Here is a 24,557-nt window from a genome sequence, read left to right as displayed (position 1 = left end):
GAGCTGAAGGGCCTGGAGCACCAGTTTTATGAGAAACAGCTGAGGCAGCTTATGAGTGTTTAGCCTCGAGGAGACTCGGGGGACCTTATCACTCTTCGATTTTCTGACAGGAGGGTGCAGCCAGGCGGGGGTCCGGCTCTGCTCCCAGGGAACGAATAAGAATATAGCCTTAAGCTGTTCTGTAGGGAATTTAGGCTGAACATTAGGAAGAATTTCCTCACAGAAAAGGTGGTTAGGCACTGGAATGGGCTGCCCAGGGAGGTGGTGGAGTCGCCATCCCTGGAGATGTTGAAGGAAGACTGGACGTGGCACTTAGTGCCGTGGTCTAGTTGACCAGGTCCTGTTTGACAGGACTGGATCTCAGAAATCTTTTCCAACCTGACTGTGTCCTAAGCTGCCGCCGCCCTGCTGAGCCAAACCCCCTCCCCAGACCTTGCCGCGGTGACCCCAGCCCGGTGCAGCTGCACATCTGCAACCACTTAGGCCGCCGCACGTCTCTCGCTCGCTCTCCCGGCCGAGCAGCTCGGTGCCGGCTGCTCCGGAGCAGCCCGGGGGAAGGAGGGGCGGCCGGCCCGGGCTGCCCGAGCGCCGCAGAGGCGGCTGCCGCCTCCCGCCCCCGGGCGCGGCGGCACGGGGAGGGGAAGGAGCTGGAGAAAGGGTGGGATAGGCAGCCGGAGGATCGGCGAGGCTTGCGGCTGAGGTTGGGTAGGAAAGGCTGGGAAACAGCAGAGCTGTAGCGTTACACGGTAAAGCAGAAGGAAATAACATTTCCATAGCAAAACGAGATCTGCTTTTGGGACAAGATTCTGTCATCTCTTGTCACTTCATCTGGCTCTTTGTAGAAGTAGCCCCAAGTTTATTTGGGCAATTTTGTGGTTGCTTTCAGTTTGCTCAGAAATGTCAGCTCTCTCCCGAAGCTGTGCACTCAGGTAATTGTTCATGCCTGAAGCCTCTGCACAGGTTGGCCATCCCCTGACTGGGTGAGCTGTTTTCCCGTTTGTTCTGGCTGCTTGAAGCATCCTTTATGTCAGAGACTACCATTGATCTGACCAGGACCACTCAATATCCTTTATTATTATGTCTCGCATTATTGACCATGGTTACCTTGGGAATGTCATAATACTCATCTAAGAAGTTGTCTCTAAGTATTCTCTCCTTGCAGCTGTACATACCATTGCTCAACAGAGTGCATGCACTACCTGGATCTATTTCCACACCAGCACCCTTGGCATCACACAGATCTGAGTTTTTCATTAATAGCTCAGCTGATGTCTGCACTGTTATGCCTCTGGTTTCATGTTGTAACACAAAATTCTCCAGGGTGCTTTTCCTGTGATGGACATTTAAAATCCCCTTCACAACTTCATGTGGCACTCACTTCAAACTGGAGGTCCTTATATAGGATTCTGTACAGTCAAGAAAGATGTCTCCTTTCTTTTGTTTGTTTTACCACAACATAAAAGGCACAGCCTTTGAGTTCAGCTGAATCAGCACTGCAGAACAGGCCCTCTAGAACACAGTGACCAGGACAGATGATGACTGTGTCTGCTTCATAACTGGCATTTACAGCTGTCAGTGGATTACAGTGGAACTATACTTCTAGGTCTTCACCACAATCAGCTACAAGCCCAGAATCACACCCTGTTCTCAGATGTCAGCATGCAGCCTCAGTCAAGGCTCAACACATCACACAAAGTAATCCAAGTTATCCTCCTTCTTCCCCCTGTCCCAGTCCTGCAGATGCACTGGTAGAAGAGCCTGACATGCTCTACAGCTTGTGCTGTTTGGTAAAACTCTCCTGACTCATCACACACAACCCACAGCTCCCACACTGGTGTCTGGTGTCCCTTAAGCTTCAAGGAGTTTTTGCTTTCAGCGTTGAGTACTCTGTATCAGCCACCCCAACAAGAACCTCAGACACATTTTATGCCAGGTTTCCTGCTGTCCACATCGTGCAAAGGCTTTGTCCAGGTACTCAGCTGTGAATTGTGTCACCCCCCCAAAGTTTTGCAATGTTAAGGAAGAGTTTGGACCTTAGGTTCTGAGCAAGAGTCAGTTTCTTTCAGCTTGAGGTGGTGCCTCCAGAGAGGAATCCCAAGGAAATCCCTGGGCCTTTATATCCCTACAGTCTGCGCACCTGATCTTCCTGAGCCCAATGGTGGTTTATGGTCTGGAGTCTTCTAACACCTCATGGAATTCTTTTTCCATGTCTATGTGGGCAGGCCATTAATTGTTGTTATCTTGCATCCTGGGGCCCTTCAGGATCTCAACTCTTATCTGGAGATACCCAGTCTTTCTCTGTTTACTCCCCTGCTTAGCTCTCCATGCTGACAAAGTTCACTTAAAGTTCCATGACACCAAATTTTGAGTAGGACCCATTCATGCTAGACTCTCAGCAAGTTACAATTAAACTTAACCCTAGACAATTAATTTCTAACATTTTTATAAGTAAACAGTGTAATCCCCAACATGCAGTCAACCAAGATGTAATCCTGGTAATCTCTAAATCGCTTGTGAAACAAAAGATGCTCAGTGTGAAAAATATCTGGAAGAAGTACACTCCTGTTGGGGACAGTCTTTCCTAAAGCAGTGCCTGGTTTGTCACGATGGTGCCTTAGTCACTCCAGCAGCCATCACTCAGACACTCAGCATACTCCTGGAGCAGAGAGATGCAGGCTCTGCCGCCTCCCACAGCTGGCAGCAGCAGGGTGCCTGGCTTGTCACGATGGTGCCTTAATCACTCCAGCAGCCATCACTCCAGACACTCAGCATACTCCTGGAGCAGAGAGATGCAGGCTCTGCCGCCTCCCACAGCTGGCAGCAGCAGGGCCTGACCCTCCTCCCACGCCCCCCGGCAGCCCCTGCTCAGCAGGAATTCAAATAGGTATTCCCACAACAAATCCTGCAAGAACCTTTGAGCTTCCGTGGAGGCCCCTTTCGAGGCAGTGTGGGGGCTGTTCCCTGAAGGATCACTGCTCGGAGAGTTCATTTGCATTGCTCTTTCTAGTGACAGCATCATCTCTATAGAGTAAGGTACTTAAGTCCCCTCTCATTATCCTTTTTTCTTCTTTTTTTTTTTTTCTGTGTAGCTACAGTGAGCTGACCACAACATTTTTTAATGTTTTCTTTCCCCCCAATAACTTCTCCAGTGAAACTGGAGGATGTCTTATGGCTTAAGAACTACATCATCTAAGTTTCTGACTAAACCAGTGAAAGAAAAATTGTGAAAGATTCCATCTTCGTTAAAAATCTGATAAACTAGTGATGTCTCCTCATTTGATTATTCTCAGCAGAAAGCAACTCTCACATCTCACATGTGTGAGAAACAAAACTTGAAAAATCAAAATGGAAAATCTGGACAGATCTTTGCGAAACAATGCAGCCTGAAGTATTTACTAGAGAGCTGGAAAGAGATGTCTGCAAAACTACCTGACAGGGGAAATGGAAATGAAGAAAGTAACTGCATACAAAGAAAAGGAAAAAAGTGAGGGAATCACTGGCCAGGATTGTCAGGAGAGCTACTATTACTTCTAACACCAATCACTTATATTTTTTCCCCACACAGTCCTACTACAATACTTCTTTCACAGTTCTAATTCTTTAAAATATCTAGTCTTTTTACAGGACCCTATTTTAAAACTTGTTGAAACTTGTTTGTAATTCAATCTCTCTCAACAATATAATCTCTATTCTATAGCCTTCCTAAATCAACACACCTTATCTCAGTGTTTACCTACAAATGTATACGTTTGTGTGAACTTTCTATCAGGTTTTAAGAATTCTTTACAAATCCATTTCTCACAAGAGCATATACCCAAAACTCCTAGACGACTGGAAGGCATTGCACCTAGTAAGACACTGCAGAGCAGCCTGCCTGCTGAGGAACATGGGTGACAGGGAAAATGGTGCAAATCAGCTCAGCAGGTCTCTCCTGGGAAGCCGGGTCACCACTGACGTGCAGCATGATCTCCAGAGCGAGTGGAAGTTCTGAAGGGATTTAAAAGCACTGGCAGCCTGTATAAAATAGGAATGGGATGCTCTCTTTGTCTGAAACAGGAGCACACAGGGCTGGTGTAACAGAGTAGGCATTGCCTTGATCTCCCCAAGCAGGTCCGAGGTGTAGATCCATTCCTAGCACATGGAGGCAGTGATTGGAGCGGCAGCCCCAGCCTCAGAGCAGGAGGGCCGGGTGGAGCGGGGCTGCTGCCTTGAGCTCCCTTCCCTTGGCTGGGCAGCGGAAGCCTCGTGCTCGGTGGAAGGACGGGCTTGGCTTCAATCCCTGAGAGCTGACTGTGCTCCAGCCGTGCCGCCTCCCCAAGCGGGGCATCCGCGGCTGCGGGAGCTGAGCCGGCAGCCAGCTCCGGCTCTCCGCAGCCCGCCTGCTCTGCCCGGAGCCCTGGCTGCTCTGCCGAGAGCCCTGGCTGCTCTGGAGCCCTGCTCTGCCGAGAGCCCTGGCTGCTCTGCCGAGAGCCCTGGCTGCTCTACCGAGAGCCCTGGCTGCTCTGCCGAGAGCCCTGGCTGCTCTGCCGAGAGCCCTGCTCTGCCGAGAGCCCTGCCTGCTCTGGAGCCCTGGCTGCTCTGGAGCCCTGCTCTGCCCGGAGCCCTGCCTGCCTCTTCCTGCGGCGGTGGCTGGTACCGCCTGGTGTGACCTGCGTGCCATGGGCGTTGGAAGGCAGCCACTGCTCCCTCCCGCCCAGCCCCCTTCCTTCCCGTCTGGAGCAAGCCTGTGCTGGGCTGTGCTTGATGCCTCGGGAGCTTTGCTGCTCCTTGCTCAAAGCTGCTCAGCCCCCTGCTGAGCTGGCCAGTCTTCCACACATTGGCTGTGACTGGAAGGCTGTTTAGAGCTGGATAATGTTTATAAAACCGCAGAAATTAACAGAAACGCAGTGTCCAGGAGCAGGGCTGACACTACCCTTTTAAAATACAAAAAAACCCCCAAACCCAACAAAACCAGACATGACTCAGCCCTGAACTGGAAGCTGTGAGCTGTCGCCAGTGCAGTGCAGTGCTCTGGCTGGCGACTCTTTGAGAGACAAGGTGTGTTAGCTCAAGCTCTCTGCATTACCAGCACAACTGCCTGTGGTTTGGAAGAGTATTTTTGGCTGTGATCCCACTGGTTCAGAACGGGGACAGAGCTTGCTTGCCTCTGCCTGCTAAAGACAACGTGGACTTGTTCTGAGTCTGTATTGTTTCTCTCATAATTACTGTTTGATTAAAGCATTTAAGATATGTTTGTCTTTTTAATTTCGCTCTAGAGTAGGGCAGGAGGCCCACTCTTCGTACACATAGTTTCCTTTAAGCCCAACCTGGCACATTCTGATTACTTCTGAGATAGGGAGCATTATGAATCAGTCCTGAGTGTTTCTGCAGACAAGCACATTCCTGCAGCAGAGCTCCCCTAAAAAATCCAGAGGCAGATGGAAAAACAGCTAAGGAGTAATTAAATGTGCCTGTTCCTCAAGAAACAAGCCTGTAGTAGCAGCTCAGCTGGGCCCCATAAGCCAGGTACAGGATCCAACTTCACTGCGTTCAGTCTGCAGTCACAGTGCACTGAATGTGAGAGAAAGTTTTTGGGTCGTTGTGGTGTGTTCATGTGTGGATCACCAAAGGTGGCTGGAAGTTCTCAGCCTTCCTGAGGGCTTTCCTTCACTGCTCTGAGCCTGGATGTTACTTCTACCTGTAGGAGGGATTAAACAAAGAGCAGTGGGCAACTGGTGCCTGTAAAACAGCCCAAAAGGCTTGTAGTAAGTGAGTGAACATGTGCAGGCTAACTGTAGCTTGATGTTGGATGATAATGATGCTGGCATCAAATGTTAGTGGCTTACAAAATGAAAATAGCACAGTCAGAGCACTCATCACCCCAGCTAATCCACGCAGCAGCTAATAACATGTCTGAATATGGCACTGTTGGCTCAGCTGGGGGTTGAAAAACTGAACAGTGGCAGTAGGCAGGTGATGGGAGGGGCGTGTGGCTGTCAGCACAACAATGGCAAAGCATTCTGTTCCTAGGCACAAATCTGTCTGCCTCAGGCCACCAGCCTCAGGGCTTGGGTTTTATGGCTGTGAGTATCTGATCCATCTACTGGGAGGCCATGGGGATTAGGAGTGACATGAGCCAAGAAATGAGTTCTTTGTAAGGACTTGTACCGACTGAGATACTCCGTGAGCTAAAAGCAGCCCTGCTGTTTTTACCCAAGCCAGCTAGTAGCTTTATGGAACCAATGATAAATTGCTAAAGAGGGGTATTAGTATGTTTTGATTGCAGGAAATAGAGTGAAAACAGGACACAGGAAAGCAGTTAGGTTTGCAGAAGTCCACTCACTCTCTTAGCCTGCCTGGCTGAAGTGGTTTGGTTGGAGTTAAAGACCCCTCACAGGCCCTCACTGTTGAAATCAGTGACCATGAGTTTCCTCTTACAGTGGAAAGGCACTGAAAGAAATAGTGCCCTCATTACAGTATTTGTTTCATCTGTTCAGCCAGGATGATGTGACAAAATAAAAGTAAAAAGCAGTGTTTTAAGCAAGATCTACAGTTGCCAGCCAATTCAGAGAAGGTGCTCTCCATGGCAGGTGAAAAATGTATGGCAGTGGACATTGGCAGGGAGGAACAAAGCCCAGATGATACCGAGTTAATAACAATAGGAACCTCTAGTGACAAAGCACCATGCACTGGACCAAACAGCAAAAGTCTCCAAATGTTGCAGCAGCAGTCAGCAAAGATGGATTTTGAAGTGCTGAATGTTGTTTAGGGTTTTATTTTAAGGTACCTCATTGTGATAGTTCAGGTTTATGTTTGTGAGGGACAAGATTGTTTTGTTGTTGCGAAAGTGCTGCCTTAGAAAGGAATTTTAATAACTAGAAGGACACACCTACTCCTTAATAGGGATTTTTTAAACGTACATTTTGGATACTTGAGTGCCATGTTATCTGGTGCTGCTTAAAATATGTGTTCTGTATCTAAGCATAAATACCATAGGCTATGACAGTTGCTATAGCAACTAAGCATCTACTATTAAATAGCACCCACAGGCTGAAAAACCATGTGCAGCCTGTCAGTACACAAGGTATTCCTTTCTTTTCAGCCAGCTAAGAACAGTGTTTTCATCTCGGGAGCTAGTCTGTTTCTGAATGTGTTTGTGCTGGTCATGTGAAGATCTTTTCTCCCCCATCAACTCTACCTTCCTTTGAAACAGCAGATACTGTAAGAACAAAATAGCCTGGAATGGCTGCAGGCTGAAGAAGTTAATGAATAATTCCTTTTTTCATATATTTTTGAACATACATTAGAGTGTGGCTTTCAAATCTTTTGGTCCAGATTTGAGCTTGCACCTTTACTGTTCTGCATCTTTTGATATTACAGTGTTTTGCTGTTGAAACCAGCCTTTCAGGAGGCACCGTGCTGTTCCTACAAGCCGTGTCCTTGAAAATTACAATATCAGTGGGAAACTAATTTCTGCAGTCATGGCAGACCTGAGAGTCATAATTCAAAAGCACCGTTAGAACTAACAAAACTTTTAGGAATATGTGGTGTAGTTATTTATTTTTAAGCTTACCTTAAAGTTGGTAAGCATTTGGACCATGAAATCTATGGGGGAAAAGTAAAAAAATAAAACCACTGATTTTCATATGCAATAATAATTCTGGTGGTTGAGACTTCAGTAACAAGCTGTTGACAGCATTAGTTGTTTTACATTTTCCAAAGCAGAAATGTGATTTTCTTTAGACCCGTCATAAATAACAAGGAGGATAAAATTAAGCATCAGTAAGAAGAAATATGCTTGTCATTGAAATGAATGCTTTATCTGCAAATTAAAAGGACCCTCTATGAGCCTTGAAGAGTAGAAAGCCACTGTGATGGCTTATTGGAGTGTTTGGATTGTTTCCAAAATTTTTTTTTTTGAGAGTCTGATGGATCAATAGGTTAAAAAGAAAATGTACTGTAGTCACGAATTATTGCTGATGTTGTTTTGCTGGTGGCTTAGCAGAATTCCATAGTTTGTAAAAATATAAATTATAGTAGGAACAAAACAATTACAATTTAATAAGAGTATCGAAAAGTGTGGATAAGAAGTAGGTAAACTAAGGCATGAAAAAGCATATTAAAAATGTGGGGTTTTTTTCTTAAGAGAATAATTGCTAACACGTGTGCCTTGTGTTTAAAGGGTTAACCCAGTTAGAAGCATGACTATGAAAAGAGATAACAGGCTGTGAGCTGGTCTTGTTCTCTGCTCTGGTCCTGCACCTCGATGGGAATGACAGCCTTGACTTTTGTAGCAGTAAAGGAATGTTAACTCCTGTCTCCTGGTGGTCTGCCAGTAGCCAGTGGTTTCCCAGCAGTCATTTCAACGTCTCGTATTAATGGAATAATAAATCTTTAATTTGCGTTACTTACAAGTAGCACCAAATGCCAGCAGACTTGGATAAAGTCGCAGGAGCTGCTGTGAGCAGTGGTGCAGGATGATGTGGAGAGAGGTTTGCCGAGGCAGAGAGGCAAAGTGGGGCTCATCAAAGAATTGTTCAGAATTTCCTGGGTGTTTAGATACTGCATGGGGCTCAGCTGAACGCCTTAGATGGTCTGCCTGCCTCCTGCCACTTACATCCTCTCCAGGGAATCATGGACAGATCCTGGCAAGTCCCGTTTCTTAAAATTTTAATGCAAGGGAATTGTCTCTTTCTCCCTGTGATTTCTCTGTTTTTGATGGGTTTTGTTCTGTTCTTCGTTTCTGTTTTTTTTTTTCTTTTTTTTTCTTTTTCTTTTTCTTCTTGTTTCTCAGCATGTTTGTAGCTATCCTTGAAAAAGGTTGTGTTTCTGCCATATTTGGATAAATATTGTAGCCTGATCTTGTGTCTGGCTCAACAGCTATTTGTATGGTAAGGATAAGCACACAAACACATTCCTCTGTACAGACTGTTCTACCTAGGAGCAGCACAAAGTCTTACTAATTATGTTTACGGGATGTGAACTTCAGGGATATAAGAGGTACTAATGTTTTTTTTCTTTCACTGTGAAATCCACCACTCTCAGCAGGAGAAATAGGGTAGAGTCTGGTGCCCTCTTGTGACTACATTGAGCTACTGGAAAAACATTACATTCTGATTTAAAAGAGGTCAGAGCTTGAATTACACTGGAAAGCACAAAGAAATTTATCCTAAGCAAAAGCTGGAAGTATAGAAAAGGGTGAATTAACCTCTCGGTGTTATTTCTCAGGTGAAAATTCTACGTGGTTCAAAATAGAGGCAGTAGAGTCACAACTCATAGCTGACTGATATGTGGAATATTTCAATGATATGTTGCTTTCATAAAAACTTTTCTTCATGCTATTCAACTAGATGTGGTACTGAAGGATGGACAAGTCAGGGTTATACATTAATATTGCCCTATCTAATGGAAGATTATGCCCAAACTACATTTCTAAGTGAAAAACTCCCCAAATTCTCAAATTTCTGGGGAGTTAAAATCATGATCTGAAACTATGGTCCAGCAAAAAAAGTTCAGACTCACATTTAATTTTCCACAGCCTTAAGGGAGGAGAAGGATGGCTATTTTCATGGCTTTGGTTTAATTTCATTCTGGGATTTCTTGTACAGTGTTATTTTCCTATTTTGGAATTTGACTAAGAACTTGTTCTAGTATCTGAAACTGAATGCTAGGATGACAAAAAGAGAAACATTTAGTATAATTTCCAGCTTCCCCACTCTCATGAGAGGGGAATATTTCTGGTCAGAAAAGGCAATGACTCATCCTTTAAGAAATCAAGAAGTGTCCACTCGGCCTCTTTAGGGAAGCCCTGTGCTGAATTAGAAAATCACACACACCTTTGAGTTCTGATTTTGTGTAAGCTGAAATCACCCTCTGACCTTTAGTTTCCCATCAAACTTTTCTGACTTTAGAGTCTGCCTGTATCTGCTTCACACCAAGGCGTACAGAGGAAGATCCTCATTTGTCCTCTTCTTGTTTCTGCTGAAACTTCAGATTTGTTCTTGGCCTGTCTAGAATCTTGTGGGCCATTCCCACAAGTCAAAATAGTAGGATTTGGTGATACTCCTTGAGTTCCCTTGCTGTTTAATGAATGTACTTTTTTTCTTCCCTTTTCCATACCACTCCATCCAGTCCTGAGTTTAATGTGAAACTTGTGCATTTGTCATCTTTGGGGCACAGCTGTACCTGTCAGCAATGCAGTGATGCACCCTTCCACTGAGAGCCTTATTTTAGCAAGGATTTGAACAAAAGAATTAGAGACAGTTAGAAACCATACATGCAGCTACCTGGAAAATTACAGGGTTTTTTTTATACCTTATCAAATGTTCTGTATCACACACACTGCCTCACCACCTATAAATGTCAAACATACTAGAATGAAAACTACTGTAGTGGGTAGTGTGAGCCTCATCTTCTTCACTATATTTAAGACAGACAACATTCCCCTGTCCCCAGTTAATCAAACTGATAAGTAATAGTGCTGTTGTCTCAAGTGTATCAGACTCACACTGTCAGAGACTTCATCCCAGAAAACTGTTGCTAAGAATGCTTCCGAACTCGTGAAAGTGGTGTCAGATAAGGAAGAGCTTGAGAGGCAGAGTCCACATGGATAGATCTTCAAGAACTAGGGATTTTAGAGATTGTTGCTGGTGGCCTCCTGTGTACAGCACTGCAATAGTGCCACTGGTGTCTTCAGTCCTGTACCTAGGCAGGTTGTGTGAGCCTTGTGAGTGCTTGGCTGGCCCTGAGTGTTTCCAGTCTGGAAATCAACTCGGCGGATCAGAATCACTCTTATCCTCTGAAAACAACAAGACACCTCCAAACACCAGAATATCACGGCGAGGAAAATCCCAGGAAAATCCCCAAGGGTCTAAGGCCCATGTTACCAGAAGGAGACACAAAGTTAAAATGAAAGTCTGCGTGGTTTTTTCTCTGATGCCCCAGCATAAATAGAAGCAAATAAAGTACTTTGAATCTGACCCTGAAAGTGCTGACTAATTAGAATTTGTGCTTTAATACCTCCTATTTGCCTGCACGCTGTTCTCTGCTCCATTGCAATAAGCTCTGAATATGCATAGACACACCTGCTCATGCTTTCTAGTATCTCCTGCAAGGAGGACTTTTATAAACTGAGGAGCCAGACAATGCTCAAGGGAAGAAATGTCACATTTTACAGATGGGGAACTGTGATACAGGCTGCTGCATTTCTTAGTAGCTTTCTGAACATGGATATTTGCATATTTGTTCAGAACATCTGTGACTTAAGGTTTACAAGGTTTTTAAGGACTTTGTATATCATACAGCACCCTTTCCCCACAGTATCTCTCTTGTCTTTCATTCTTCATCGCCCTCAAGAAAATATTTCAAGACAGACCTTTGAACATAGAGGGATGCTCTGTGATCATGGGCTGAAATGCACAGGCCCTGTCACCAACAGAGATTACCAAACAGGATGGATCCTTTCATGGTGCAGTGAGAGGTTGCTCTTGTAGACAATATTCATGTGATGTTTTGTAAATTTTTACCACATCTTATCATATGTCTTCAGCAGAGTTTCTGTCTGAAAGGCTGGATTTTACTTCATTGCCTCTGAGCATTTCTTACAGGATAGAGTAAGAAAGTCCTGGGAGTTATCAGCGATGTGAATTACAGATTGGACATAATGATTTCAGAGCCCTACCCTTTCTTACCAATAGCTCATGATGGCAGCTGCTAGCAGCTATATACCAAGGTGTTAGTATTAGTCCAGTTTGGGATAACATTTCTCTTTTTGTGCTTCACATTCTTGTCACTTTGAGGCCGTGCTGCATCCCTGCTGCAAGCAGAAGCGCCCTCTCCTGTGCAGAGGTTCATCTTGCAGGGAAGGAGGGAGAGTAATGCCATGCAAACCCCCACTTGCAGCAGGCTCTGAAGGGATGGAGAGGACTGGTATCACATCCTCTAGAACCGGCTGCAGAAGACATGCTGGGAGATCCAGCTCTGGGGATGCTTCCCTGCATGCCAGAGGTAAAAAAATTATTGCATCTCTTTGTTGCAGTCCCCCCACTCTTATTTGCTGCTGTTCGTTTGTGCTGGTTTGAAAATAAGACAGGCATTCCACACTGTCTGGGAACTTCGGCATCATTTCACTGTGCAGAGGAAGTTTCCTAGAAGACCAGTCCCACAGTGTGAGCTGTAGAATAAGCTCACTAAGAGAAGCCATTAAGTTGTGAATATTTCTGAAAGCCTGGTTCTGAGTTACATTTCATAACTCACTACCCAGCAGAAATTTGACATGTCTGTACATGTACAGTCACAAGGTGACCAACTGCAGTAGAAACTTATCACACATGGACAGTCTGAGCTCATTCCTGTGGGGTTTTGCCAGCTTTGTCGAAAAATTTTAGCAATCCTCCTGAGGCAAAATTTAATACAGAACATGAAAACATTTCTTAGTCAGGAATAAAGTTTTATAAGTGAGTTACCCTAAACATTTACTTAAAAAAATTGCAGTCTTCAGATGTAACTTAAAATTGATGAATAAGCAATCAAATCACATATATTGTCTGCAAAAACTAGTCTGGCCAGCTCTAGTTCATAGCCAGAAATTATTTGCTTTGTGTTTTATAGTCATACTTAAAATAATAAGCAATGAGCTTATCTCCCATGTACATTATAAGTGTCTGAGACACATTTAAAAATAAAATAATGTTTTATTTATACTGTAGCCCACTCTTCTTTTAGTCAAATGATGGAAGTTATACCTAAGTAAATGCTGAGTATAAAAGAGTGAAATTTTCTAATCCCAGAGCTTACCTGCTGTGCACCTTATGTGTGGAGACCTGGCCATCTAAAGACCAAATTGGGAGGCACAGCCTTGGTTTGGTTCTGTGCTCTCTCTAACTCATCTCATAGCTTGGACTGAGTTGGAGAATTTGGGAGCCAGATCCATATGGGTACAGATCCAGATGGCTGTGTTGAGAACTGCACATTCGATGTAGCAGGTGAACCTTTCTTCACATGAAGCATGAAGCACTCCCTGTGGGCTCACTGGTGGTGTCTCTGCAGGAGAAAAGGGTGGAAAGACCCACACAATCAGTCCACCCCTCAGATCTGCTCTGAATGGAGAAGTGCCCTTTGCTGTGTGTGTCTCACACTTGTGCCAGTGCTGAGACCTTTCCTTTGCCTGAGTGGCACAGTCAGATACTGTCTGACAAAAAATAGATTGTGTGCTTGAATTACCAGACACGAAACAGTCACTTTATCTGATGGGATATTTTAACAACATGGAATGTTTCTTGATGTCCTCACTCAGCCATAAAGCTGCTTTTCTGTTTATCCAAAGAAGTCAGCATTTGCAGTTTTCCCGTGTGGATACATTGCTTGGTACCAGGCCCCTAACTCCTTCAGTAATCTCTCACAGAATATTTTATCTTGAAAAGCACCTCTGGAGATTATCTAGGTAAATTTTTAAGTTAGATCAGGCTGCACAAATCTTTGTCACTTCTAAATCTTTTGTTTCAGAGTGTGTCTGAACAAAGAAACTCCAAGGATTGTCATTAAGAGAAGATACAGAATGACATAGTAATTTACAGCAGCATGCAGCTTCACTAAGGCAGAAGAACTGCAGCTGTTGCAGCAGACCCTTTTAATCCCTGTCCCTTTAATCTAGAGTGTGTCTGAACAGAGAAACTCCAAGGATTGTCGTAAGAGAAGATACAGAATGACACAGTAATTTAGAACAGCATGCAGCTTCACTAAGGCAGAAGAACTGCAGCTGTTGCAGCAGACCCTTTTAATCCCTGTCCCTTTAATCTATGGCACTGGGTTCCAGTGTTGGTTCATAGAATTGTAGAATATCCTGAGTTGGAAGAGATCTACAAGGGTCATCAAGTCCAACTCCTGACTCTGTGCAGGGCACCTGAGAATCACATCACATACCTGAGAGCGTTGTCCAAATGCTTCTTGAATTCTCTCAGGGTTGGTGTTGTGACCACTTCCCTGGGGTGCCTGTTCCAGTGCCCACCCACCCTCTGGGTGAAGAACCTTTTTCTAACATCTGCTCTGTCCTTGGCCACAGCTCCAGCCGTTCCCTCGGCACCTGTCCCTGGTCACAGAGAGCAGAGAGCAGAGCTGCCCCTCGGGTGGAGCTGCAGCCTCCAGTGAGGTCTGGCCTCAGCTTCCTCCAGATGAACAAACTGAGTGACTTCAGCCTCAAGACATCACGTACCTGAGAGCATTGTCCAAATGCTTCTTGAACTCTCTCAGGGTTGGTGTTGTGACCACTTCCCTGGGGTGCCTGTTCCAGTGCCCACCCACCCTCTGGGTGAAGAACCTTTTTCTAACATCTGACCTAAGTCTCCTCTGACTCAGCTTCAGGACATCCCTCAGGTCCCGTCCCTGTCACCAGAGAAGAGACCAGTGTCTGCTCCCTTGGTTCCCACCATGAGGAAGCTGTAAACCATGATGAGGTCTCCCCTCAGTCTCCAAGCTGAAAAGACCAAGTGACCTCAGACACTCCTCATATCCTCCCCTCCAGAGCTTTCACCATCCTCATGGCCCTTTTTTGGTTGTTCTCTAATAGCTTAATGTCATTTTTATATGGTGGCTCCTAAACCTGCACACTTGATTTGAGGTGAGGCAGCACCAGCTCAATGTAGAGCAGGACAATCCCCCCCCTCAACACTCACATTTTATCACAGGAAAATCATCAGAGATGTTTAAATTCTTCTAGGTCAATAGCTAGCTTGCATCCGTGTCAATCAGTTCAGAAGCCTGTACCTCTAGTTTCTTCTAAATTCACTGCTATTATTCAATAAGGTTTGATTTCAGACTATGAAAATCCTGAGGTCAGGGCAGTTTGCATGTGCATCTTCAGAGATGAGTCACCAGTGCTCTGGCTGGCAGGGGCTCTCAGCAGCCATGTTCTGCTACTGCTGCTGCAGAATTCTTTAGCAGTTGAAAGTTACAGATAGTCAGCACCTTGCAGGTCTCTCCATGATACCTTAGAGAATTTGATCTCTGAGATGCATATAAAAATAAAAATCCTGAATTTTTTAATTAGCACCGCAACAGAATTCCATGTTCTTCCAAGAAACAATCACGTTCTTCCAAGAAACAATTTAGTATTATGTGGACTACTTTTGAGGACAAAAACATTTCACATATAAATACCAGAGGAGTCATTAAACAATTAAAAAAATGAAATATGTAATAAATATAATAAATGGAGGATATATAATTTTGGCATAATGGTTCTTTACAAAAGTATAAGAATATATAAGAATAAAGCACAGAAATATCTATGGCAATTTTAAGATAATAAGTATTGTATTTATATTAAGATTTGTTAATATTAATTCAATGCAGAAATGTCAAAGTCAATAACAATTTCAACATGTCACAGAAATACAACTCCACAGATTAAATGGAATGATGCTGTGAAACACTCCACAAACTCATACTCAAGCTGGTTCCTGATCTGTCTGTTGAATCACATAAAAATATGAAGAAGTTGTTTAGATAAACATTGCTAGATTTGTATAAATCTTATTTTTTAAATTTGTGTTTGAAGGCACAAGGAACTACTGCCAACAAGTTATTATAATAGAAGTGGTGGTAGCAGCAACAGTGGAATTTGCCCCAGCATGTCTGTCACAAACCGCTCATACAAACAGGGGTCATGATGGTTCATTGGCTGCTCTCAGAGTGCAAAAAAAACCAACAGGGGATTGCAATATCAATCAAAATAAATGCACCTTTTATTGAATGACAACAACAAATGGAATTAGGAAAAAGGAAAAAAATAGAGAAAGAGAGGGATAAAGAGAGAGGGTATAGCTACCAAATGTAGAGAGCTGAAGTTCTTATGATCCAGTCGATGGAGTTCTCCTAGTCACGTCAGGGAGATCTCAAAGTCCTGGTTATCTCAGGGTTCTATTACAGTACATTGCTGAGGGGAGGGAACACATCTTGAAATTGCTAAGGGGGAACAGATACAATAAAGAATAAGTCTATTGAAATCGCTGAGGGGGAAAAAGGTATTGAAGATGGGTACAGACAGTCCATGTTCTCAGCAGGATAAGTCAGTATCAGCAGTGAGCAGGACCCATTGTTTCAGGACTGGTTTCTGTGGGAAACCAGTCTAGGTCCAGTGAACACACCTGCAGGCAACACTTAGCAGGCATCTTGCTTTAGTCAGGCCAGCACCCCCCCCTGTATCAGAATTATAGGGGTCTCAGTCTCAGTGCTTGGGAGGGGGCTTCAATCTCCATCTGGCATGGTGGCAGTGGAGCAGATAAGGATTTTCCATGGGGGAGCTACCAAAGTTGCCCCAGCAAGTTCACCTGGCCAAGAGGTGAGAAAATTCCTGGTCTGTTTTTGCGAAGCAGGTGCAAGTGTATAGGGCACGTTGTATAGGGCACATTGTATAGGGCACGCTGTATAGGGCACGTTGCCCCCTGCTAGAAGCAGCACCTGTAGACGCAGCTGTGAACAATCACTTGGCAAGCCAGAACTCTGCTCAGGGGCCTCAGAATTTTGGTTCATTCACCTCAGGCAGGCCAGAATTCCCATCAGGGTCCTGAGGGTCCTGATGTCCCTGGGATGGTCTTGAGGCAGACGAGGGGAACTTCAGACCATCTCTCACAATGTTTGAGGGAGTTCCCAGCTGTGGGGAGGAAGGACTGTGCTCTCCAGACTACCAACCTTCCATACCATCTGTGATCCTACTCATAGCTTCTACAGACTCCTACACAGTAAAAGTGGGATCAATAACAAAAGGGAATGGTTAGCTTAGTCAGAAACGAATCACAAGTTCAATGAATGTTTGGAGATGGCATAAAAGCAGTCCCTGACTCCACTTGGAAATGTATACATTTTCTGTATATTTCAGTACATTCTGGGTCTGACTGCAAAACAAATAAAAATTACTCATTGTAAACTATCAAGCATTAGAATTGTACATTTTAAGAATTTCAGGGCAGTGCGGGATCTTGACTAATGCAGCAGCAATACTGTTGGTCTGTGTTATCAGGCATTTTTTTTGCCATCTATTTCTCCTGGAATGTGTGGTGAATCTGAAGTTACATACTAGAGTAGATATTTACTCATTTTTAATATTTTCCACTGGTTAACCACAAACATTAACAGCAGAGCTCACGTATGAGAACTGGAACATGTACCTTCTCAAGAAGCAAAAATTTCAACATTAAGAACAGTATATTGTCCTCCTCTACAATGCTTTTTTAAATTTTTGCTCAGAAGATAAAACAGGTTTTATTTCATATGACAGAAAGAGTCAGTCCAAAAATAAAAATGTTTAAGATCCCAATTTGAGTCAAAGTAAATTACTTCATTTATTTCACATATCCTTAGCAAAGCAGTATGTTCATCAGTGGTACTGGTGGGCAAAGTTAATTGTAGGAGACAAGCAGAAATGTGAATTACTGCTCCAATAGTGTCCTCAAAAGGAGTTAATGGCCCATGCAGGATGTGCAAGATGATGTCAGCACTTAAAAACTCCTGTCCTGAAGCTGGCATTGGGAACTTCTTATTTGTTCCAGCAGCTACCAGCTAAGTGCCACTTTCCTGGTCTCTGCCACTGGTACAGGCCTCCTGAATGTCAGGTGAATCTGTTATTTCTTTGTTTTCTTTTCTTTGGCCCCCTTCCTCTGATTCTTTTAGCGTTTCCAATTTTATGTTGTCAGTATTGTGATCGGTGGATGAATTTAGCTTGGATGAGTTCCATCTCCATCTCCATCTTCTCAGGTACCTATAACAGTCTTCTCTGACGTTTTCACTGACCAGAACGTAGATGATTGGATCAGCAACACTGTTTGCAGTGCCTAAACACAGAAACACTGTAAAAACTGAATATATCTTATTTTCAAATGGACATGGGCAGTCCGGATGAACCAGAAAGTGTATGGCTCTTATTAAGAGAACCACATGGTATGGAGCAAAGCACATCAAGAAAATAACAATAATGGCAATAGCCACATGCTTCACTTTGGCTTTCTCGCGACAAGTCAAGCTGCTGCTTCTTTTTATAGCTTGGAAAATTTTGTAGTTTGTGAAACACAGGATTAGGAAGGGTATGAAAAATCCAAACAGGAATCTAGCAAAACTGAAATAAGCCAATACTTTGTCAAGGGGAACTGTCTCAAAGCAGGTTTTCAACTCTGTACAGTTTTGCTTATCTTCCATAAAAAATACTGGAGTGTGGATTCCTGCAACCAGAACAAAGAGAAGACAGACTATTATGGTGGCTATTGTCTGTTCTCTTCTCCCCCTTGATTTCAGAGGATGCACCACTGCCATGTAACGATCCACAGAGATGCAGCACAAAAGCAGAATGCTGATATAGATATTGCAGAAAAAGATGAATCCTGTTACCCTGCAAGCAGTGTCACCCAAGGTCCACTTGTGCCCGTTTTGCACATAGATAATCCACAAAGGCAGGGTACTTAAATACATCAGGTCACACAATGATAAACTGAAAATGTAGATGGCAACTACTTTTTGCCTTCGGATTTGTACATATGTAAGCACAGAAGTTAAGCAATTTGCTGGAAGACCTATAGTAGAAACGATGCTGTAAACAACAACCAGAAGTGTCTGACTCTCTTGATAAGGAATTTCTGGGCAAGTGGAGTTACAATTTTCATGTAGACAGCGTTCCATTATTCTTTTTCCAGCTGATATTTCCTGAGAATCAGAAGACAAAGTGGAAGGTTAGCATTGCATCACTTAAAAATGTCAGTAAGGGTTATAGTCCCATAGGTGCCAACATGACATGTCAGTGGAGCAAGTGGGATGGAGGATGTTTGGTGGAAAGTTAGCATTGCATCATTTAAAAATATGTCAGTAAGGGTTATGGTCCCATAGGTGCCAACATGACATGTCAGTGGAGCAAGTGGGATGGAGGATGTTTGAAAGGTTCCTCCTCAGACATGAACTGAGAAAGAGAGGGTCACATTCCTCCACCTCTGAGAGTTGGACTGGATTTTGGTGGCTATGTGGAAGCTCTCTCAAGGGGGATCGTAATTTTTGCCCCTGGACATAAAATCATCCATCTCCTTTTTGTCAGTTCCCATTTTAAAATCATACTGTAAATGCTAAAACTGCCATCATTCCTCATGCCAAGTATCACTTGCACCCAAAATCTCACATGAGGATCAGTCTACAGAAATAAGGCAGATGAGTATGAAGTTGTAGATCAGCTTAGACATATTTGAAAAAAAGGCTGAGTTCATTATTGTCCCATCTTCACAATGACTGGAGAAAAATCCCCACTGTTGTGTGGAGAAGGTGGCACAGTACTCAGACCAGCGACAGGACCTGCGGGAGCAGCCTGAAGTGGTGTCAGGGGAGGTTTAGGTCGGATATTGGAAGAAGGTAGAGCTGGTGTTAACTTATGAACACGGTGGTTGCAATAAGGGCTGGTGGTGATGTGGTTTTTGCTGCCTCTAAGCATCTGCCACATTTGGTGGAGGAGAAAGGGTCTCTTTTGGGCCACCTACCAAACTGCTGTGTAGAGGGGATAAAAAAAGGTGCCTGATCTAGGGATCATCAGTGGTTCTCTGCCCAGGCCTCGTCTGTGAACTGACATACAGAGCTTGTCCTCAACTCAAAGCACAGTATCACCTGCACCCAAAATCTCACATGGGGATCAGTCTACAGAAATAAGGCAGATGAGTATGAAGTTGTAGATCAGCTTAGACATATTTGAAAAAAAGGCTGAGTTCATTATTGTCCCATCTTCACAATGACTGGAGAAAAATCCTCACTGTTGTGTGGAGAAGGTGGCACAGTACTCAGACCAGCGACAGGACCTGAGGGAACAGCCTGAAGTGGTGTCAGAGGAGGTTTAGGTTGGATATTGGAAGAAGGTTGAGCTAGTGTTAACTTATGAACACGGTGGTTGCAATAAGGGCTGGTGGTGATGTGGTTTTTGCTGCCTCTAAGCATCTGCCACATTTGGTGGAGGAGAAAGGGTCTCTTTTGGGCCACCTACCAAACTGCTGTGTAGAGGGGATAAAAAAAGGTGCCTGATCTAGGGATCATCAGTGGTTCTCTGCCCAGGCCTCGTCTGTGAACTGACATACAGAGCTTGTCCTCAACTCAAAGCACGCCTGGTGGTGTGAGAGCTGCTGTACACCTGCACACCACAGAGCTGCTGTACACCTGCACAGCACAGAGCTGCTGTACACACCTGCAATGCACAGAGCTGCTGTACACACCTGCACAGCACAGACACCTGTACACCACAGAGCTGCTGTACACCTGCACAGCACAGAGAATCTTGGAGACCTCCCTTTCTGTGGTAAAGCACAACAGGTGAATACAGCTCAAAGTGAGGCAGATGGTGACATCCAGGGCAGGGACAGGGCACAAGTCACACACCACTTCAGTTACTCATCAGCTTGTCTACCCCACACACCTCCATAAAAACACCTTCAGGGCTGGTTGAGGGTGCTCTCTTCTTCCCTTCTCCTGGCTTTGCTCACTTCTCCTGATCCTGTGCTTATCTGAATATTCTCCTTTCTGTAGGGCTTCCCCCAGTGCAGTCAGTGATGGTGCAGGGCAGCAAACAATGGAAGAGTTCTGGGGACACATGGCTTGTTTGTTTGTTTGTCTTGCCTCCTCCCCTCTCACTTTTGCTCCAAGTCTCCTTCCCATGTTCAGCACCCATGAGGGAGCCTCAGGAAGGAGATGCCTGTGACTTTCTAAGCTACCTGCCCAGAGCAGGCATTTTTCCTTGGTGTTTGGCATATGGACTAAGCCACAGGGCTGGGGCTGGGCCGAAGAGACCTTCACGTGTAAATGGCTGTCAGTGCCAAGCACGATGCCTCAGCTGACAAAGTGCAGCCATGGGCATGGACCTACACTTGAAAAGAAAATCAGGTGCTGAAGGACTGTCCTGAAGCTTTGGAGCTTTGGAGGAGGAGTGCTCTAAATCCCAGCCCAATACAAGGAAGGAGGAGAGGAGGCCACCCATTTGCTGCACTCCTCACCTTCTCCAGGCTCTCAGCCCTGTCCAGGGAAGAGTCTTCCACTGGCCACTGCATCCACCTCCAGTTCAGAGCTTCACTTGCCTCCACTCAGTTCTCCAGGCCTGCAGAGAGGTTTCCCCCTCAAACTGAAGACCACAAAGCAGCACTCAGCAGAAAATTTATGACATTTCTCCTGGTGACATTTTCTCTTGTGTTGACACGCCCTTAAGGGGTGTCACACCTTGTGTTAGTACAGGAAGGAAGGAACATCTTCCACCCTGTGACTAAAGTCAACTTCTCTGTGCCTCTACAGCCCTCTTCAGTTGAAAGACATTCCTATCTGCTCAGACCTTTAGAGTTTAATAGTTTGATGCTTGGCTCAGCCCAGATGATTCCCAGTTTTGTCTTCCTCTGGGATGTCGAGGCTAATCTGCATCTCAAGTATTAATTCAAATGAAATCCAGTAATAATTACACCAGTGAAAAAAAACTACGCACCATTTTCTATTAATATTTGTGGTGATCAGTTTTGGTTTGAGCACCAGAACTCAAGAGATTTATCACAGCCACCAATTTTCAAACATTTATAAAGGATAAAACGTAGTGATGATGGCAAGGATGAACAATATCCAAGAAGGCATTTGTGTGATACAAACTGTTCCAATGAGTTATCTTTGCTGCCCTGTATCCTTCAGTTGAGCAAGCCTCTCCACAGTAGCTGTTTTCACTTTTTGTGGCCTCTCCTCATCTGCTAGGTCTCCCCAGTCATAGGTGTTACATCAGCTGTGTTTTGCATCCGTAGGTCAGTGTATTTTTGTCAGCACTCTGAGGCTTCTTTCTATGTGAGAGTCACTGCACGAGACATACCACAGTTATCATGTGCATGATTCTCACTTTCAAGGTGTGCAAAACATCTCATTTTCCAGGACAGAGAGATCACAAAGTACCTGAGCAAGTACTGATATATTTGAGAAGTCACAAAGCACCTGAGCACAAATCACTGGAAGATGGGGTAATCTGCTAAGATTTGCTGCATGCCTGCTCTGTATTTACATTCTTCTAATATTCTTATGCTGTGTCCATGCTGTTAGACAAGTAGATAATTACATTTCATACTCCTAAAATGCAGTGTTTCCTGCTGCTCATTTGGGCCAGTTGCATTAATCTTTTCTCAAGAAGTCTTTTCAGTAACACTGAAGTGCAAAAGAAGGGAAATGAAAACAAGCAGGAAAGCAAAAGGCTTTACTTTGCTTTTCTTTTCCTGTTATTTGTGTATGAACGGCTTATGTGAAACTGTTTAAGTTTCCAAAGGAGAAGTTGAAGTGATAAAAATAGCCACTATTAGAAAAAGTAAAAAAAAGAAAATTACAGTTATGGTTACAAGGCAGAGAAGGGTAAGTCAAAAAAAGCACAACAGTTGGACATAGACTGGTTGAAAGTCTCTGAGTAACTCAACTGAGATACACAGGGACAGAAGAAAAAAAAGGACATAGTAAAATCCATAACATGAGTACAATTACATGAGCAAAGCACATTAATTAATATATTTTTTATTTTCTAATATTTTTTCTGATCATCCATCTCTTCTAGGGATTATTGTTACAGCCTAAAGTTTTGAGGCATTTTTGTGGATATTAGGAACAATGTGAAATAACTGCTGTGATGGTTAAAATGAAAACAAACTTTCCCTTCACACTTCCCTTCCAGTCGCCAATATCTGTAGAGGAAAACAACCTGAGTGTCGCAAAGCATAAATGAGCCTTCAGTGCAAAGCATAAATGAGCCTTCGGTGAAAGAGGACCTGAGTTTCTCCTGGGGATTCTGTGTGCTTTCCTTGGTAGAATGTCATCCTGGAAGGGCTTGACACGAGGGTGCCAGCAGGATGTCAGTTGGACACTCAAATCTGTATTGAAACACATCAGTTCCCAGATGTGACATTTATGCCACCTACAGTGCTTGTCACCAGCAGTGTCACTCCTCCAACGTCTCAACCTGGGCTTCTCCTCATGCAGAATTTACAATAATTGCCTGTAAATTATCGACTGATAAACCTTTGTTTCTCTTAACTTGAAACTGAGAAATTGCTGTGCTATTTGCTCTGCTGTTCTTGAAAGAAGGAAAAGTGTTTATGGTGGCTTTGAACAGAAACAGATCATGGCCCACATGCCCAGCAACTCAGTGAACTGCTTTATTTTTTTTTCCATTATTAATAAACAAATTAGTAAATGAAGTCATTCCTATAAGCAAATCTCAGCATAAAAAGGAGAAACAGCCATGGCTTCACTTGGTTACCCATCAGATCAAGCATTTTTACTGGCACACACAACACGGCGGGATTTGAAGCTGTATGATTTGAAATTTGAACATAAACCCATGTATTTTCAAGCAACTTTGTTTCAAATTTGAACATTATATATGAATATATAATCTTGACACTATATAGTTTCAAAACTCTGTTTAGAGAAAAAAGTGTTTTAAAGCTATCCTGGGAATCCAGCCTGAGCACAACTGTATCCTAAAATATCTTTCTTCCACTGGTGGAGCAGGTAACCCCTCTCTTGCCTAGTGCTGGTTAAAACAAGTTTCAGCATTTGTAGGCTGAAAGCAGCAAGACCCTGGGATTAGTTTTACAGCCTTTATATTTAATTATATATTGCAGATTTGAGATATAATGCAGCTATATGCAGTCTTACAAAGATATTAAAATAAAGGTAATAATAAATATAAAAATAAAGAAGATATATGGTGGAGGAGAGAAGTTATTAATCAATTGCCTTTCAGGAGGGGAGGAGCTCAGCAATCTTTCCTGAGGAGGGAAAGATACTGGATTTACCTCGAGATAACACTGTTCATAGATGTGAACTTTCAATAACTGTAGATTTTTAAATACCTAAGTGCAGGTTTTTACATAAATCCATACATCCACTTCTCCCTTTCCACAATCTAGAAACCCACAATAGTACTAAATGTGCTAAGTTTGCTAAAATGAGCAGCTGTGGTATTACTAAGGGGAACTGTCATAATTCAGGTTTGACAAAGGCCCAGTTTTAAAAAGTGATCCTTCCTTAATCTGGGTGTCCCAGTGCCATGCTAGCTGGAGAGGGACTGCACAGGAGAGAAGAATGTCTGGTGGGTGGGGGAGAAATGTTGACAAAAGATCCTTGTACTGCGTTTAAGACCACATTATTCAATGTATATAAAAGCAGGTAAAACTGCTTAAACATTGTAGGCAGGGGAAGTTCACAGGTGAAAAATAGGCCTCAAAATCCACCTCCACCGGCGGACTTTGGTCTCATGATTCAAAGGCTATGAGTCAGGATTTTGGGACTTCAGACCTAGCAAAGTTTCTCAGTCCTCCCTGAGAGCATCAGAGTGCAGCTGTTGCAGGGCAGGTTTATTCCCTGGTGCCCACCAGCTTGTGTGGAAAAGATCCCAGAGCCAGAGGATTGGCTCCATGGCCAGGAGAAGCCCAGAAAAGCTGTCATAAATTTGGGGCTAAACTGTAAAATGTGTCAAGTCAGAAGGCTGAGGTGAGTGTAGGTGTTGGAGCAGCATCAGTGAAAGTAAGCAACTGAGAGCAGCTCTGTTTCACACCTCTCCACAC

General features: G+C 43.9%; 1 protein-coding gene and 1 pseudogene across 1 annotated transcript; both read right to left on the bottom strand.

The window, feature by feature from the left end:
• Positions 1–819: 819 nt before the first annotated feature.
• LOC120503871 lies at positions 820–14,198 on the bottom strand (annotated as a pseudogene).
• A 3,069-nt stretch (positions 14,199–17,267) lies between these two features.
• On the bottom strand, positions 17,268–21,029 carry GPR132 (G protein-coupled receptor 132). The gene is made up of 2 exons (XM_039712843.1): positions 20,976–21,029; positions 17,268–18,666 (listed from the first exon to the last, which is right to left on the bottom strand). The coding sequence occupies exons 1-2, from the start codon at positions 21,027–21,029 to the stop codon at positions 17,533–17,535; spliced, it is 1,188 nt and encodes a 395-aa protein (XP_039568777.1). The 3' UTR covers positions 17,268–17,532.
• Positions 21,030–24,557: the final 3,528 nt, after the last annotated feature.

The sequence above is a fragment of the Passer montanus genome, unplaced genomic scaffold (assembly GCF_014805655.1).
Source record: "Passer montanus isolate IOZ18808 unplaced genomic scaffold, ASM1480565v1 scaffold27, whole genome shotgun sequence".
NCBI classification, from domain to species: domain Eukaryota; kingdom Metazoa; phylum Chordata; class Aves; order Passeriformes; family Passeridae; genus Passer; species Passer montanus.
This window is presented reverse-complemented; position numbering and strand designations above follow the sequence as displayed.